The 19,379-nt window shown below is 40.0% G+C and overlaps 1 protein-coding gene across 1 annotated transcript in view; it reads left to right on the forward strand.

Moving 5' to 3' along the window:
* Window positions 1-19,379, forward strand: part of PARG (poly(ADP-ribose) glycohydrolase) — a 113,663-nt gene that overhangs the window by 79,105 nt on the left and 15,179 nt on the right. The window contains exons 11-15 of the mRNA XM_018558408.1: window positions 1,432-1,492; window positions 8,290-8,365; window positions 12,933-13,080; window positions 18,452-18,530; window positions 19,197-19,305. Coding sequence (XP_018413910.1) covers window positions 1,432-1,492; window positions 8,290-8,365; window positions 12,933-13,080; window positions 18,452-18,530; window positions 19,197-19,305 — 473 coding nt within the window. The remainder of the gene's footprint in view (window positions 1-1,431; window positions 1,493-8,289; window positions 8,366-12,932; window positions 13,081-18,451; window positions 18,531-19,196; window positions 19,306-19,379) is intronic.

Raw genomic sequence — 19,379 nt, forward strand, 5'->3', positions numbered from 1 at the left:
TCGGCGGATGCTGGTTTGGGGTGCAAAGTGTTGCAGGCGACTCTTTGAGGTGTCCTTTGGGTGTTTGGTTGTTGTTGGCCATCCCTCAGTGTGTACTGCTTGGTGACGTCCCTACCATTCAGGATCTACGATCTGTTGCCCTGTGTCCTTCAATGAGCGGAGAGAAAATAGGATTTTTGTACTCACCGTAAAATCCTTTTCTCTCCGTTCATTGAAGGACACAGGTCCCGCCCTCTTTTATGGAGTGTACACTCCTAACTGCTTGTTACTTACTGGAGACTTGTCAGCAGGGGCTGCCCCTAGGCTGTCTTGTCTTTTGTTATGTGCCTAGCGTCCTACTCCTGCAGGTGGCGATATACCCTACCATTCAGGATCTACGATCTGTTGCCCTGTGTCCTTCAATGAACGGAGAGAAAAGGATTTTACGGTGAGTACAAAAATCCTATTTTTTTGTCATCATGGTAAATGTTCTCATTCAGTTATGGGTTATATCTGCTTTAATGTTACATTGCTATTTACTGATTTGTCTATAAATGTATGACTGATATTGAGTTGACCTTACTATTACTATTCACTGTCTCATGTGCTTAATGGAATAATCTTATCCCTACAAAAATGAGAAAAATTACAAATAATAGTTAATACTCTACTTTAGCATTGTAAATAACACCTTTTGGGTATAATTTATGGCAACAAGTTAAAAAAAAACAAAGGTCAGTTAAGATAGATTATCGTAAAAGGTATCGTACTTTTACAATCTACTATATTCTGACTGGGTAGTGATGCCTTGAAATCGCACACAGCTTCTTAACTCTAGTGATACGATTTTCTTGCAGCAGGGTCTGCACAGGCCTATAGGAAATATCAGACAGAATCAAACACCGCGCCAGCAGATTTTGGTTCAAGAGAGTATTAATCAATGATGTTCAGGAGTGCAGGGCGATTAACGGGGCGGCTCTCGCCAGGTTCAGAACAACCTCAGCACTGCAAGACAAGACACAGAGAGCGCCTCCATCGCATAAAAACAGAACAGCCGGTGGATATGCACCACCTTTCGTTCTGACCCTTTTATGCCTGTTTTATTCGTCCTTTTGTGAGTACCTTTTATACCATTTTTTTATTTGTGTATTAAAAAGTTTTTATGCGATGGAGGCGCTCTCTGTGTCTTGTCCTATAGGAAGTATGTCACTTTTACATCTTGGCTCCCTAAAATTTGTATTCCCCATTATTGAGAATTCATTGTGGAAGCATAATACCATACTTTGCCTTTTATAATAGCTTTATCATCCTTGTGGAACTGTAAGTTTTGAGGAAGATGTGTCATCACTACTGTATGGTATGCAAGTGATCATGGAGAACTGAAATAATAGTTTTGCAAAGAGTTGATCATAAAAGTAATTTTCAGGACTTAAATACTTTTCTTATTTCCAGGACCTACAGGTTTGGTAACCTTCACAAGGCAAAGCCTAGATCGGTTTCCTGAATGGGAAAAGTAAGTATACTGCTATGGTATGTATTCACAAGAGCACTTCTTAAAGGAGAACTATGAGGTGAGTGCTTTTCACTCACCTCATAGTTCTAGCCGGCCTGTGACAATGAGACTGTCACAGGTCGGCTCAGTAGATCGGGAGGTGAGCGAACACATACCGGCGTTCGCTCACCTCTCGATCCTGTCACAGCCCTCTGCCATGACAGGGGAGGGGCTAGATTCCCCCCTCCATGCTCCGATCCGCCAGCGCTGACTGGCGGATCGGAAGGGGGAGGGGGCGGATACAGCTGGCTCTGCCTCTAGATAGGCAGAGCCAGCTGTCCCTCAAGCAGCTGGGCGGATCCAGACATAATTGTCGGGATCTGCTTCGGCGGTATACTGTGGCGTCTCAGTATAGCTTGCGGTATACTGAGCTTAGGGTGACGGGAGGACGCTAGTTTGTGTCCTCCCGTTACCCTAAGGAGAACTATGGGGAAAAGCCTTAACCCCATATTTCTCTAAGTAGCAATGGCTAGCATATTCATATCATGATTCAGTCCCTTACATAATCCTGGATTCTATTTTTTATTCTTTTACAAGTAAAAGGAAAAAGATTTTTTATACTTCAGTCCTAGTTACTGAAAATCCTGGCAATCAATAATAAGCTAGTAATTTAAAAATTGGCACCCTTCCAACCAAACTACATCTATGCTTGCATTTTTTTATGTTGTGACTACCATACTCTATGGCAGGTGCCTTCAATAGCTTGTTGGGGTTCAAAGCAGTGATAGATGCTATCTTTCAGGTTGCTAAAACTCTATCTAATGAGATATAAGTACTTCAGGGTTAATTTGCACTTTTTCTCCTCATCAACATGCTATTGAAATTTTGTAAATATAAACTTTGTTTTCATTACATGCCTTATTTCAGACCTAGTGATCTCATTACTGGGCTTCTCTGCAATGCAGGCAGATCATGAAAGGTGGAAGGGGATAGGAGGGTGCTGTACATAGCTTCCTAAAGGCATCACAGCACCATGCCTCAGTACTTCTAGACCTTCCTAGACGGACTGCATTTTTATGCAGACCACATCATGGCACTAGCTACATGATGTTTTAGTATCTCTATGTTTTTATGCGTTTCTTCTCAAACACGTACTGTTAGTTTAAAGCTCTATTGAACCGTCTTCTTTTATTATTGTAATCCAGTTAGGCTGCATAAACAGTAATTATTATACCTCCCTTTTTTTTTCTACTTGTGGTGTTCAGTGGGGTGTGCTGGGCGAATGCTTATGTGTGAGAGCAGTGGTACAACTTTTCTATGTCCTGGAAGCACAGAGTTTTATAACTCTTGCTGCAGCAGTTGTTGGATCAGAAAAAAAAGTAGAGAAGTGGTGTAGGGACCTCGTCCAGGAGTTTCTTGAATGATTCCACACTATTAGCTGTAATCACTTCCTGCGGCAGCGAGTTCCAGACTTTAACCGCTCTAACTGAAGAACCCCTTGCACCCTGTGTGTTGAAATTTTTTCCCACCAATTTTTGGTTGTGCCCTCTGGTCTTTGTTACGGAGCTAACCGTAAACAGTTTGTTAATAATGTTGTTGTCGCCCTTGAATAGTTTATACAGGAAAATCATATCCCCCCTTAATCTCCTAACCTCCAAAGAGAACATATTTAATTTTAATAACCTTGTTTCATAGCTCAGGTCCTCGAACCCCTTAATGAGCTTGGTTGCCATCCTCTGGACTTTTTCCAGCTCAAGGACATCTTTTCTGAGTATTGGTGACCAAAACTGGACCGCATACTCCAGATGTGGCAGAACCAGTGATCTGTAAAGTGGCAAAATTATAGACTTGTCCCTGCAATACATTCCCTTCTTAATGCAAGACAGTACTCTGCTTGCTTTGTTTACAGCAGCCTGGCACTGCGAGCTGTTCTTCAATCCCCGATCTATAATGACCCCCAAATCCTTCTCCGTTTCCGACTTCCCTAGTGGCACCCCCATAAGTGTATAGTCCATTTGCCTATTTTTAACTCCAAGGTGCATTACCTTACATTTATCGACATTGAACTTCATCTGCCATACAGTTGCCCACTCCCCTAGTTTATCCAGGTCCTCCTGTAATGTTAGACACGGATTTAGATGTTATATTACCCTCCCAATTTTTGTATCGTCAGCAAACACTGAGACATGGCTACTCACTCCCTCCCCGATATCATTAATAGGTTAAAAAGCATGGGACCCAGCACAGAGCCCTGGGGCACGCCACTTATGACCTCCGCCCAGTCTGAAAAGGTGCCATTAACTGATACTCTTTGTGCACGTTCTTGCAGCCAGTTTTCTATCCACGTGCACACTAATTAATCTATGCCCATAGCCCTTGGCTTATATAACAAGCGTTTATGTGGCACCGTATCAAATACTTTGGAAAAGTCCAGATATACTACGTGCTTGTACTACGGGATTGTAGGTACAAAAGTCTGCTGGTGCTGATGTCCTTGAACTGTGCGAGGGGAATCTGTAATCCACAATTAATGAAGAGTGATGCAATTTCCTAGGCAGAGCTCTGCTGGCGGCAGCAAAATTGCAGTGACAGCAAACAAGTTCAATACATGTAAGGGTGACCAAAGTCCTCCAGCCACCCTGATTCCTTGCTAATGTCCTCCGGTCAGCAGTCTGTCCTCTGGCCACTTCTGTAGGGTGGAGAGAAGTAGGCTATAGTGCCTCTGGCTGGTCTCTGCACTGCTGACACTTAGAGTGGTAGAGGTGAGGTTGACCTACAGTTCCCTGGGCATTCCCTCTCTAGCCTGCACCTTCCTCCATGGTGATCTAGTGCAGTCAATAACCGTTCTCCATTTTGCCATCTCATCACTGTAGTGCTCATGCTATGCGGCTCCTGCAGGTTACAGGGGTTGCCAACCAGGGCTACACAGTACTAAATGAAAGAGTTTGATTGGGCTTTCATTGTCCCCTGACCATTTTGGCCTTACTATTTGTCCATCTCTAAGGCTGTCTTAGGGACACTGAACTGCAAAATGTGGCAAAACCCAATATGGAGGGTTCTATTTACAGTAAGTGCTGCATAACAGTGCCGTCCCCACTCTACAATTTAAGGACTCATGGCAATAAATGGCTGTATAGCATACAGTATGCCCCTATTTTCTCTGTCAGGAGTGAAAGGTGAAGCGTACAGCCCCCATCAGTCAGCCTGTGCAAATCAATGGCAGAGAGTTGCTACGCACACACGCACACATTATATACAGGTGAAACTCGAATAATTAGAATATCGTGCAAAAGTTCATTTATTTCACTAATGCAACTTAAAAAGTGAAACTAATACACGAGATAGACTCATTACATGCAAAGCAAGATAGTTCAAGCCGTGATTTGTCATAATTGTGATGATTATGGCTTACAGCTCATGAAAACCCCAAATCCACAATCTCAGAAAATTAGAATAATGTGAAAAGGTGCAATATTCTAGGCTCAGTGTCCCACTCTAATCAGCTAATTAAGCCATAACCCCTGCAAAGGGTTCCGGAGCCTTTAAATGGTCTGTCTGGTTCAGTAGGAATCACAATCATGGGAAAGACTGCTGACCTGACAGTTGTGCAGAAAACCATAATTGACACCCTCCATAAGGAGGGAAAGCCTCAAAAGGTAATTGCAAAAGAAGTTGGATGTTCCCAAAGTGCTGATAAGTCCCCCGCCAGACGCGAGCACGCGCGTCGCCACGTAAACACGCGTCAGGTGTGCCTACGTATGAAAACGACGAACGCGCAACAAATGTTGGGTATCGCCGCGCACGCCGGAGTGAGAGCAATAATTCTAGGGCCATAAACCAGCTAACAAAACACATTAGTAGAATAATCACATGTAGTAGAATAATCTATTACCACCGGAGTGACTTTATCCAGCTTTGCTCAGTGATCAATGCCACATAACGTTACTATGATTCTCATGCGTGCTTATTTTCAGGCAACGTCATTATCTCCAGCGGTTGATCAGACTCACCAGGGACAATAAACGCACGTTCCTTTCATATACTGCGTTCCAAACAAATGTATCCACGCAAGCCAATAAATCCATGCATTGCACCGGGGGCCCCAGCCGGCGTCCATACATTCGCCAAGAAGACACTGCTCCGCCGCGCATAAGATATCTACTCCAATGGTTTAACCCCCAGCGCCTATTTAAACCTAGACACTGAGAGACTAATGACAAAACATTACAATACACTAAAAACACATTCTAGTAAAATTTCCACAACAATGCAAATCTAAGGGGATACATGCGTACAGGGCCACATGTAAATTTCACCAAAAAACATAAACAAATTTCACCCATATTACTCTGCTTATTACATTCTCCACAGTGACTGCAGTGTTTTCAGAGTAACTCCACTTTTGTTGAGAAAAAAAATCAACCATCTCCGGGTGATCTGTGTACACTGCAAAGAGGTAACAAACTTTGTTGCAGATTCCTACCTGTTTCTGTTCTGAAAAGAAAGCTGTTTGTTGCAGCATGTCCTTTCCAGACTGATTCCTGAATGGGAGGGCCTAGGTTCATTATAACCAGCTGGTGGGCTTCCTGTGTTGTAATATGGAAAGTTGCAGTGTCTGCATCCCTTTTGTAGTAATTAACCCTTAGGGAGTATCTCAGCAAAAATAAATTTCCTATTGCAAGGGATGCCAAAAAATGTACTTGTATCTTAGTGCAGACTTCTGGCAAAATCAATCAGCCAATCACAGAAGCAGGAAATTACATTTTTGGGGTAATTATGTACACCAACTTTGTACAGAACGCCTCCAGGTCGCCATATTGCATCAAATTTTTTTTGACAGATTTGGATCTTTACAGCGGCTAAAATTTTAAATGGAAAGGTCATTTTTAATTTCATTAAATTACAAAATGGTCTGCGCAACAATTGTATATTTTATATTAATTTTTTACAGATTTTTTTTATGTGGAATTACCCTTTAAGAATATCTGAAATCTAGCTGATGAAAGACCATATACATTTTTGGGCAGTTTTTGTAAAAAATTAAAAAAAGCTTAAAATGTTATTTTTTGAATGTTTAGATATACAGTACTGTGCAAAAGTTTTAGGCAGGAGTGAAAACATTTTGTAAAGTAAATATGCTTTCAGAAATAAAAGTGTTAATAGTTTATTTTTATCAATGAACAAAATGGAAAGTAAATGAACAGAAAACTCCAAATCAATATTTGGTGTGACCACCCTTTTCCTTAAAACAGCGTCAATTCTTTCTGGGTATTCTTGCACACCGTTTTTGAAGGAACTCGGCAGGTAGGTTGTTCCAAACATTTTGGAGAAGTAATAACAGATCTTCTGTGGATGTAGGCTGCCTCAAATCCACCTAGTCTCTTCATGTAATCCCAGACAGACTCAATGATGTTGAGATCAGGGCTCAAGTGGGGCCAAACCATCACTTCCAGGACTCCTTGTTGTTCTTTACGCTGAAGGTAGTTCTTAATGTCATTGGCTGTATGTTTGGGGTTGTCATCCTGCTGTAGAAAACATTTGGGGCCAATCACATGCTTCCCTGATGGTATGGCATGATGGATAAGTATCTGCTCGTATTTCTCAGCATTGAGGACACCATTGATCCTGAGCAAATCTCCAACTCCATTGGCAAAAATGCAGCCCCATACTTGCAAGGAACCACCTCCATGCTTCGCTGTTGCCTGCAGACTTTCTTGTACTGCTCTCCAGCCCTTGGTGATCAAATTGCCTCCTGCTACAGACAAATATTTCAAATTTTGACTCATCAGTCCAGAGCACCTGCTGCCATTTTTCTGCGGCCCAGTTTCTATGTTTTCGTGTATAGTTGAGTTGCTTAGCCTTGTTTCCCCAACAGAGGTATTGCTTTTTTACCACAATTCTTCCATGAAGACCACTTCTGGCCAGACTTCCAGGACAGTAGATGGGAGTACCTGGGTCCCACTGGTTTCCGCCAGTTCGGTGCTGATGGCACTGCTGGACACCTTCTGATGTTGAAGGGAAGTAAGCATGATGTGTCTTTGATCCGCTGCATTAAGTTTCCTTGACCGACCATTGCGTCTAAGGTCCTCAATGTTGACTGTTTCTTTATGCTACTTCACAAGAGCCTGAACAGCACATCTTGAAATGTTTGTCTGTGAAAGACTTTGCTGATGCAGTATAACTTCCTTGTGTCTTGTTGCTGTGTTTTATTCTTGCCATGGTGTATGACATGTGAAATGAAACTGTCTTCCACAACCTCACCCTAGTAGCAGAGTTTTGCTGTTCCTCTCCCAGTTCTAAGCCTCTTACACAGCTGTTTCTGTTTCAGTTAATGAATGTGTTTCAACCTGCCTATGAAATTATTGAGCATTAGCACCTGCTTGGTATAATTGGTTAATCATACACCTGACTTTAATCCTGCAAAATCCCTGACTTTTGATTGATGCTGGTTTGAAGCCAAAGGGAAGTCGCACCAAATATAGATTTGATCTACATTTTTCTTCTGCCCACTCACTTTGCATTTTGTAAATTGATAAAAAATAAACCATAAACATATATCTTAAAGCTGTCTTACTTTACAGCATTTTTTTCACACCTGCTTAAAACATTTGCATAGTACTGTACTGATGAGATTATTACAGCAGAATAGATTTAGGAAAATAATTTTTTTTACATAGAAATGGTTATACAAAAATATAACATACAGTACCTGTAGCTTTAAAACTGGATGATCCATGTTTAAGTACTTAAAGGAAATCAATCCACACACATGTATTTATATTGGGTGTAGATGACTAATGTGTTTTTCACTTGTGTAGATCAACAAAACAGCTGAGCCGACTGCACATTACATGTATGGGTACAATTGAAGGAAATGGACATGGGATGCTGCAGGTGAGTGTTAATTTTCATGGAAATGATGTAATACTTTGCAGTTACATTTGTGTAATAACTTTTGTGCAACTCCAGCCAGAAGGATATTTTTGTAGGAATTTGCATCGAACCTTCTTTAGTTTAATTTTAATTATTTTTTCCAAATGTATTTGACCCTTGGGGAGATTTTCTTAACATCCTGTCCCAGGAACAGCCCTTATGTGTTTCAGGGTGTCACTGAGACAGGACTTGAGTGAAAATCTCCCCTGTGAAGTCAAAGAGCATTAAAATCTAAGAGAGACTACATTAAAAGATTGTTGGGACCGAGGATCAGGTGAGTATACCTATTTTTTTTTAGACCCTAGACCAAAACGAGCACTTAACCCTTGCAGTGTAGGGCTAGCCCACTGCAATGGTTCATTTTGTACATGCCTGGAGTTCTTTTTGAAGCACCCAGTTAGGTTAAATTGGTTTGTGAGGTTGCAGTTCTTATTTAAGTGCACACCACTGAGCATTGCAGAGTTTTGTTATTCCTAGCCTGTGCATTCTCCAAGGTGGTAATTATCATTTGGATTATCTTCTATGATGCTAACTAGGGATGCACAGAAATTATGGCCAATGAAACATATCGGCCGAAAATGATACTTTGGGCAAAATGCCAAAAGTACCATCTTTCGGCCAATATTGCGGTGCATCCATAGTTTCTCTCCAACCTCCTGCGTGCTGCTCTGTGTCCGCGTTGACACAGAGCAGTGCCCAGCAGGGAGGAGAGAAACTGTCCGCAGGCTAAGCAGGGCGGGGAAGAGTGAGCCGCGATGTCACAGAAGGCTGAGCTTTTTTCCCTGTGACAGTAAGCAGTGCTGGGAAGGATTCAGCTGCCAAATGAGCGCAGGCTCTCCTCCCCGCACTGCCGATGTTTACCATCTCTGCCTCCTGTGACAGCGAGTCAGAATGTAGAGCGGTATACAAACACTCAGCGATCAGTGATCACTGAGTGTTTGTAAATAATTGAGGACATACTATATATACTGTGTAACCAATTATGAATCGACAGGAAGTGCTCTACATTCATGAATGTGGACATAGTAAACATACTATAGCCACAAATTATGAATGAGCAAAAATAAAAAAAATATATTAAAAATAAAGTTTAGAAAAAATGAATCAAAAAAATATATAAATAAACAAAGGTTAGAAAAAAAATAATTTCATTTCCAGCCCGAAATTTTTTTTAATTTCTGGTTTCGGTCACAAAATTTAGTTTCGGTGCACTTCTAACGCTAAACAAAATTTTGTTTTATTTTATGCAGTTTTGTGTTTTTCTCATCTAAGCAAATTGCACAAGTAGGTCATGTGTAGAAACAAACATGTTAAGCATTGTTTTGTTGGTTGCTTTTTTATCATTGTTTTATATAACCTATATAAATAAAACTAGGCCTTTTGTAATTCCCGATATTTTTTTGTATCTATTTTTTTAACTTGTGCAAGAAAAACATAGGAGTAAGTTAAACTCCATACCAACAGCACAATACATGGACTTCTGATTATACAATTGCTTTTCAGTTTTGACTAAATTAATGCAGTGTTGTAGCAACAAACCTTCCTTTGTTTTCCCCTCCACACTCTCTCTCCACCACACACACACACACACACACACACACAGTCTGATTTTTTTGGCTGCCAGCTTCATATTTGATGTTGCTCCTGATGCTGCCATAATTTAATGATCGAAACAGAATAATATGTTCCTATTTGAAGTGTTTTGACAGGGTTAGAGTGTCCCCGGGACCTGTTTTCCCACCGTGTGTTGTAGGCCAGTGATCCTTTACTGATAAATGACATAGAATTGTGTGGCATGGACAGCTAAAGGTCAATAGGTTTGGTTGCTGATGTAAGATTGATATATCTGTCTTTCCAAACTGTGTTTATCAGGGCATGGAAGTGTGATATGAAATGTACAGGCTTTCCTGACAGCTAGATGGAAAGCATCCGGTTCCTTGGTTTAGCCCATTCACAAGGATGTTGGATTGCACACGTTTGTTGCATACTGGCTACATTTGTATTGTTCATCTGTTTATTACTCCAGGGACTATAAAGAAGAACACAATGAAACATTAATTTATAAATATGCATTCTTTATAGCTGTTTTGGATGCACTGTTAAAAGAAAAAGTAATGTTTTGCAATGCTTTTCTGGCCTATACAGGAAGTCAAGCCTGTTAAAGACAACATATTACACTTGTGCTTAAAAGTTTGCATACACTGGCAGAAATCTTGAAATTTTGGCATTGATATTAGAAATAGGACTAATGTCAAAAAACTGTCTTTTATTTAAGGATAATGATCATATGAATTTTTGTTATCACATGTTGTTTGGCTCATTTTAAAATCATAATAATAACAGAAATCGCCTGATCAAAAGTTTACATACCCTGGAATGTTTGGCCTTGTTACAGATACATACAGGTTAAAATGGCAATTTAAAGGTCAATGTACCACATCGGTGGGCTTTTTTTAATTGCAATTAGTGCTTGTGTATAAATAGTAAATGAGTTTGTTAGCTCTCACGTAGATGTACTGAGCAGGCCAGATACTGACCCATGTAGATGTACTGAGCAGGCCAGATACTGACCCATGGAGAGCAGAAAAGAACTGTCAAAACACCCACGTAACAAGGTAATGGAACTTTATGAAGATGAAAAAGGATATAACAAGATATCCAAAGCCTTGACAATGCCAGTCAGTGCTATTCAATCACTTATTAAAAAGTGGAAAATTTTGCAGAAGAACTGCCAAAGGAAATGTTTGGAATTTAAAGAAAAATCCACTGGTATCCTCAGGAGAAATACAGGCTGTTCTGGAAAAAGGAACACCGTATGACAATACTTTGACAAAAATGAGCTGCATTGTCGAGTTGCCAGAAAGAAGATTTTACTGCACCAATGCCACAAAAAAGCCCTGTTACAATATGCCTGACAACACCTCAACACTAATTTGGAGTGACGAGACCAAAATAGAGCTTTATTGTCACAACCATAAGCGTTATGTTTGGATAAGAGTCAACAAGGCCAATAACTGCAAGAATACCATCCTCACTGTGAAGCATGGTGGTGGCTCACTGATATTTTGGGGGTGTGTGAGCTTTAAAGGCGCAGGGAATCTTGTGAAAATTGATGGCAAGATGAATGCAGCAATTTATCAGAAAATACTGGCAGATAATTTGCATTCTTCTGCATTAAAGCTGCGCATGGGATGCTCTTGGACTTTCCAGCACGACAATGACCTTAAGCACAAGGCCAAGTTGACCCTACAGTGGTTGCAGCAAAAAAATGTGAAGGTTCTTGAGTGGCCATCACAGTCTCCTGACCTTAATACCATCGAGCTACTCTCAGATCTCAAACCTGCGGTTCATGCAAGACGACCAAAGACTTTGCAATTAACCAAAACGAATGGACAGCTATATCACCTACAAGAATTCAGGCCTCATAGACAACTATTACAAAAGACTGCACGCTGTCATTAATGCTAAAGGGGGCAATGCACAGTATTAAGAACTAAGGGTATGCAGTCTTTTGAACAGGAGTCATTTCATTTTTTTTTTTTATTTGTTGCCATGTTGTTTATGATTGATAGTGCCATTCTGTTATTTCCTACAGTTGAATATGAATCCCATTATAAATAAAAGAAATGTGTTTTGCTTGCTTACTCATGTTTTCTTTAGAAATGGTACATACAATATACTACCAATTCTCCCAAGGGTATGCAAACTTTTGAGCACAACTGTACTTCTTTAGTTTGCCGACAGCTAGATAGCCATTACTGGCAGTGCAACTGATCAAACTCCACATATAATATTTTTTTTTGGGCAATTGTTGGCCACACTGAAGCTCTTAATTATTCATGGCATTCAAAAAGTTTTACAGCCGATTGTTTGAGACAATCCAAAACCGTGCCCCATGAGCCATTTCCATCAATGGCACTTGTGCGTTTTTTACTTTTTCTATAGAGTTATTCAATAATTGTTTGTTGGCTACCTGGTTTTCCTAATGAGACTGGTTTATCAACTAACGAGAAGGTACATAGTTGCTATTTTTGAAAACAATACATAATTGTTGCTGGTTTCAAGATGATTAATTAAAGGTAAATTTTTAGGCTTCATTCACATGGGGCGATCTGGCATTCCTGCAGCAAGAACCTATGGATTCCTTCTGCAGGATTGGTTGGTGTTCCTGTTGAGATGTGGCCACTGTACATAATTAAGTCAAAGTGACCACACCCTCATCCGTGAGCTGCAGTCATGGCATGATTACGTGCGGTTTGGGATAGATGATTGTCGCTGGGCACAAGATAGACGCGTTCCGAAATGGTCATCTATTTCAAACCGCATGTAATTGTAGTCAGACTGCTGCATGATCACTGTCCTTTACCTCAATGGGTACAGCAGCCGCATCTGAACTGGGATTCCTGCCACAGGAATTTGTAGGTTCTTGGTGCAGGAATTCCTAAATTTCTCATGTGAATGGGGCCTAAGACTGCTTAACCACCAAAATGCTGATTGTAGTTTTTTGTTTTTTTCCCCTTCTGGTTAGGTGGATTTTGCAAATCGTTATGTTGGTGGTGGTGTGACAGGCTCTGGTCTTGTCCAAGAAGAAATCCGCTTCATTATCAACCCCGAGCTGATAGCATCACGACTCTTTACAGAGGTATTGGATGACAATGAGTGCCTTATTGTCACAGGTGAGCATAATTAATCGGATTCCATAGAAAGAAATCGCTTTATACAGCTTCTCAATCAAAGGTCTAGCCAAGCTTCTTTTTTTTTTTTTTGACCGTTTTTTTTGTTGTATAAAATAATGCCCTTTTCTTTAAGTCAAACTGACACATGTCTCTGCCTAAAAATTAATGGTTGAGCGCATAGTTTAAATATGTTCCAACGATTAACATAATAGAGGCTGCACATGTACCTTCACCTTAGCTACAAAACAACCTTCAAAAGAAAGGCCAGCTAGTTCTAGCTGAAGCTGGTACCGTTTTACTGTTCATTTTTAACTAGCATATTACAAGAGGATTGTTTCGCTGCTTTAGAAAGAGTAAAGGTGCCCATACACCTTACGACCATCGCAAGACTTTTGTCTTGCGATGGTCGTATGCTTCTTGAAAGCCCGTACGATCTGCCCACCTTGGACAGGCAGATCGTACTTGCGATCATCGAAAGCCCGCCCCGCTGAGGGGCGGGCTTCCGATGACGACAATGCAGAACGGGCAGTGTGCGCGTGTGCACACCGGCCCGTTCCGCAGCTATCGGGCGAGCAGGCTAGAAACCCGGCGAGAATCGTACGATTCTCGATGCGTTTTCGAACACGTTGGCTCGACAAAAGACGTGCGACCGTACAGTAGAAACGGTCGCACGTCTTAGTTCACACTGCTCGATTCTCGTACGATCGCAGGATTTCGCCCGATTCTCGTACGAGAATCGAGCAGTGTATGGGCACCTTAAGTTGAAAAAAAGACAAGATGGTTGAAAGACAAAATGGCTGAACATTAAAAAAAATGAAGGACAAAGCTAATGCATACATATTCTTTCACACTCTCTCACGCGCTCAGTGCAAAATTAGGATGAGTGTCCGCTTATTGCTGATTTATCTGCATTGCCAACCGCTGTACTTTGTTTTTTGAGATTAGTTAAGGTCCGTTTTATTTAATTCCTCTGTGTAAGTTTACATTAAATGCAAAGGATAAACCTATAAGGTAGCAGTTTTTTGTGCATCCATTTCATAGATTTACGCAGCTATGTCACACAGCCCTCTCTGCCAGCATAGGAGCCCTGATTTTTCTCTGCCTCAGTTAAATAACACACGTCTTGTCCCTGGCCTGTGACTGAACAGTGATAATGAAAGCAGCAGACTGAACGTTACTCCTATAAGCATGCTTATTTGCACAAGGGCACTGCAGCACAACAAACTAACACCTTGTTCTGCTTCTCCTCCTGAATTTGACTTGCGCTGCAAGTCAAATTCAGATACTTGCACTGCTTGCAGTTACAAGATAAATGTAATGAAATATTAATGGATTCAAAGCTTCATTAATGTGTGTCTTAGATCTGCCTGCAGTTCAGCTTTATTGCATGGCCAACCCACGTACACTAGTACTAAATATGTTGAAAAACAAACACTTCTGCTTCAACCTGTAAACCCTTTTTTTTTTTTTAAATCCTTTTTTTTTTTTTCTCTTCAGTTAGCTTTAACCACTTGAAGACCAGGGTGTTTCACCCCCTTCCTGGCCAGGCCATTTTTCAGTATTCAGCGCTTTTGTACTTTGACAATTATTCCGTCATGCAACGCTGTACCAAAATGAATTTTATACTTTTTTGGGGGGACAGATAGAGCTTTCTTTTGGTGGTATTTAATCACCACTTTATTTTTTACTATATAAAGGAAAAATTGCTGAAAATTTTGAGGGGAAAAAAAAAACTTTTCCCTATGTTAAGCAATGAAACATTGCACATAAATTATCTTTGTTCATAAATTTAGGCCAAAACTTATTCTGCTACATGTCTTTGGTAAAAAAACAAATAAGTGTATATTAAGTACAGTGTTTGAAAGTTTTATACAGTCCACAGACTACAGTATATATATTTAAATTGCATCAACCCTGGTGCCCTGACTGCTTATTGCATTTCTTCAGGCGCTAAAATGCCAGGAAAGTAGAAACACCAACAAAATGACCCAATTTTGGAAAGCAGACACTTCCAAAAGTGTCTTTCCAAAGCCTTAAAGAGGCATGCTGAGTTTTTTGATTTTAATTTTATAGCCACAAGTTTTACAAATGAATGAAGAAAAAAAATGTATTTTTTCTTTTTTCACCTTTCTAAAAACTTGTGGCAATAAAACGAAATCCTCCAAAAGACTGCACCATGCCTTTTATTAAATACCTTGGGGTGTCTTTCCAAAATGGGGTCATTTAGTGGGTGTTTCTACTGTCCTGGCACTTTAGGGCCTCCACAAATGTGATAGGTAGTCAGGGAATCACATGCGTAATTTATGCTTTTGAAAGCCTCAAGGTGCTCCTTGGATTCTGGGCCCCTCTATGCGGCTACGCTGCTAAAAGGTTTTACGTGCATGGTATCCCCATACTCAGGAGGAGTAGCAGAATGTGTTTTTGGGTGTAATTCTAAGGATGCCTATGCTGTGTGCACTGTCCAATAGACAGTGCAAGCACAGTTTCCCCGCTCCTACAAGGCTCCGGTCTGGCCGTTTACCAACGGATGTGGACGGGAGGTGGTTAATAGGCCAATACATTCAGCATCATGCTTCAGCACCGAACCTGGGCTCCTCCCCCTCTGGAGCGCATTACCCTGTTAGAGGTGCATTCGCTGATGTGTTAGTTACCACAGTCACACTGTATACTTAATGGGTTCGTTCACCTTTTCATGGAAAAGGTGAACAAACCCACAACTCCTTCCTCATCTTGCTCACAATCCCCCCTACCCCCTGGTTCCCACTGCCCTAAGCTGCAAAAATGACCATCGCCCACGCAGGTATAACAGACCCGACACTTGAAAACTTCACTACTGAGAGTCTCTCCTTTCTTGTGGGAAAGGCTCTCAAGAGATTCTCATTGGTCGACAGTCACATGACCAATGACTGCTAATTTTTTTATTTTTCTGTAAAGTTAAAACTAATCTTTTATTTTTGAAATTTGTTTTGTCTTGGTTGAACCTTAATCATATTTCTGCACATCTGTAATATACTGTCAGTTTCCCTATGAATATTTTTAGAGATACAGGCACCTCCGTTGTAATACAAATTACTATTTTGGATGAGATTTTTGTCCTTAATTTAAGGTACTTTTTTCTAATCCACTTTAGTTTATTAGAGTGTCTGTTAATGAATTATTGTGATGTGGTGTTCTGTCCCATTAATGGAAATAGCCATTTCATCATCCTTGTTATGTGGCTGGCTGTGTTCCATCTCTCTTTTCGGGCCAGTCCTCTCATTCTGCCACACTCTTTCTTCCAGACAAATTACATTCCTTATGACTGAGGCTTCATGACTTGAGTCTAATGGATGAAGCAATGCAGCTTTAATTTGTACAAGAGCTTGAGATATTGAAAAGAAATTAAATTTGCTGTGATTTTTTGCTGCATCTGCTTAGCATCGACTTCGTAATGGTCATAGTTCTAGTCAGTATTATAACATCTTCCAGCTACAAGATGTCTGAGCAGCATCACTGGCAAATCTCTTATGCCTTAAAGATGTATAAGATCTCAGCCACCAAGCTGATTAGCTTGCTTTATGTGCTTTGCCTATAGTTAACTGAGTTAGGAACACACAGATCTGTTCTCAGTAATGCTGATTATATAGCTTTTGTTAATTGCACACTTTCATGGTTTTCTGGAAGTTATTGCAAAAAGGCATTAAACAAATTAGGGCTTTGTTACTGTAAAGGAAAGCCTATCTGTTCAGTGTATATAAACCAGAACAATGGAGCTATTGGTCCTTCATACATACCATTGATATGTATCATGTATCATGTATATGTATCAACAAACTAACACCTTGTTCTGCTTCTCCTCCTGAATACCATTGATATGTATCATGTATATGTATCAACAAACTAACACCTTGTTCTGCTTCTCCTCCTGAATTTGACTTGCGAAATTAGGGCAAATTAAACAAATTAGGGCTTTGTTACTGTAAAGGAAAGCCTATCTGTTCAGTGTATATAAACCAGAACAATGGAGCTATTGGTCCTTCATACATACCATTGATAATATTTTGTGTTGTCAGTTCTATAAGTGTGAAAAATACCTGTTGATCCTACCAGAAATCATGTGAGTTTTAACTTTGTATGCGACACTGTTGTCAGTTGCATGATTTCCAGATATCTCTGTGGACTGCAGATTACTTTCCCCTATGTTATGAAGATGAGGGGGAGAGCTGTCTTATGGTGACAATGCTGCTCCTCCATAGATAAAATATAGTGAATGCAAGGCATTCTGTGAATGGAGGTGATGAATTAGAGTTGCATACCCACCCCTTTTCTCTCCTGGTCAAATCACAGCACACCTTTTGTGTAAAAATACAAAGCTTTTTATAAATAAATGAGGGGACACGAAGGAGTGGGTATACAACTGGAGCCCTTCACTTTCTCAGCTGCAGCTAATTCATCCCTACAGTGCTGAAGTATAGCGCTGTCTCTAGTATCCAGCTTCAATCAAGGTATGATTTATGCAGTAACCAGCAGCCACCCACACACAGAATAGTCATTAATAGAGGTAAATATAAAAACAATAAGTGATCAGTGCCAGTAAATAAATGCAAATAAGAGCTACTAGGCATTCAAGATAAATATATAAAAAATATATAAAACATGTATGACAATCAAGTGCCGAGCTAAATAAATATATACAATTCAGTAAAATATGTGATATAACAATAGGATATTTGAGTATGCTTTAAAAATAGCATAGCATATAGCATAAATAAAAGCAGGCACTCACAATGTCACAGGTGACAAAAAGGCATAAAACAAAAGCCCTGAGCATTTGACGTCCCTCTTCTCAGCTGAGCTGGACGGACAGGAGTCCCATTGCACCCATAGATTTGTACTGTGGTGTCCATTGGATATTTGTTTTATGCCTTTTTGTTTATCACTTTGTGACTTTGCATTTATCACTCTGTTCACATTTTTTCATGTTTTGATATGCTCTTTTTAAAGCATATACTCATATATCTTGTCATTATATCACATATTTCACTGAATGGTATATATTTATTTAGCTCGGCACATGATTGTCGTACATTAATGGAGGTAAGTTGTTTAACTTGTGCTGTTTAAAAACACAACAACTTTCTCCTATATTTTAGCTTTAGGTCGAGCCAGTTCATCTGCTAACTCTGCTAGAGCCAACATGCTCCTCTAACTTGTTTTTGTTTAGTGTCATTTACTTCTGAGACGTAAATGATGCTTGCTGGCATTGTATACAAATTGAAGTAGTTGTGAGTTTTAGTGTAAATTTAAAACTGAACTATGAGTTCAGCTGGAAAATAAAATCCTAACATATGATTTATATGTAATGTTCAGATTTGTTTCCTTTTATTTGTAGGTGCAGAGCAATACAGTGAATATAAGGGATATTCTGAATCCTACAAATGGGACCGTGTTCATGAAGATCAAGCTCCAAGGTAAGCTTATTGTATTCACTACTTGTTTACTTTAAACTGCTTATTTTGGATTTAAAGAAACTCTCTCTATAATAGAAATAGCCAAAGGTCCACCTGCAAAGAAGCAAGAAGCAATACTTACTCTCACCTTCCACGTAACTGATGAAGAGGAATCTTCCTCGAAGGTCTATTTGGAAACCAACACTTCTAGAAGTGTCGATCTCCTGTGTCCCCCACTGTGCTCCCCACTTGGCCCTCACTTTAGTAACATAGGAATTGGAGAAACCATTGAGTGAAGCTGGGAAAACAGGAGATTGACATTCCCGGAAGTGTTATTTTCCAGTGAGACATTCTGTATCACTGCAGCATTTAGCAGCCCTGGTAGCGGGAGAATTAAGTATTCAAAATATAATTCTGGGGGGTTTAAACAAATTTGTAGACTTAAAAATATGCATTTGCTTAAAAAACGTATCTGGCATTGAAAGGGTTAAATACTTTTTGCTAATTGAGATTCATTGTGATTTCTCTTTATAGGTCATACTGTATTTCCTAATGTGTCACCAACACTTGTTTGATTTAAATCTATACAAACTGAATTGCTTCCTCCTCAACAATGGTCTCTGTATAAAATGACGGAAGTATTTGTTTACAGGTATGTTTTTCTTACTCCCTTCTTATCGCACACAGGGACAGCTGGCAGAGACGTACTACAGAAATTGTTGCAATTGATGCGTTTCATTTCCGACGTCATCTTGATCAGTTCACTCCGGACAAGATAAAAAGAGAACTGAACAAGGCATGTTTGTTGTTTTTGTGTTGTATTTTTTTTTTTTTTTTTTTTTTTTAATTTTTCTTTTTTTGGGGTTTTTT

Source organism: Nanorana parkeri, unplaced genomic scaffold (assembly GCF_000935625.1).
Source record: "Nanorana parkeri isolate BGI_ZX_2015 unplaced genomic scaffold, ASM93562v1 scaffold338, whole genome shotgun sequence".
Lineage (NCBI taxonomy): Eukaryota > Metazoa > Chordata > Amphibia > Anura > Dicroglossidae > Nanorana > Nanorana parkeri.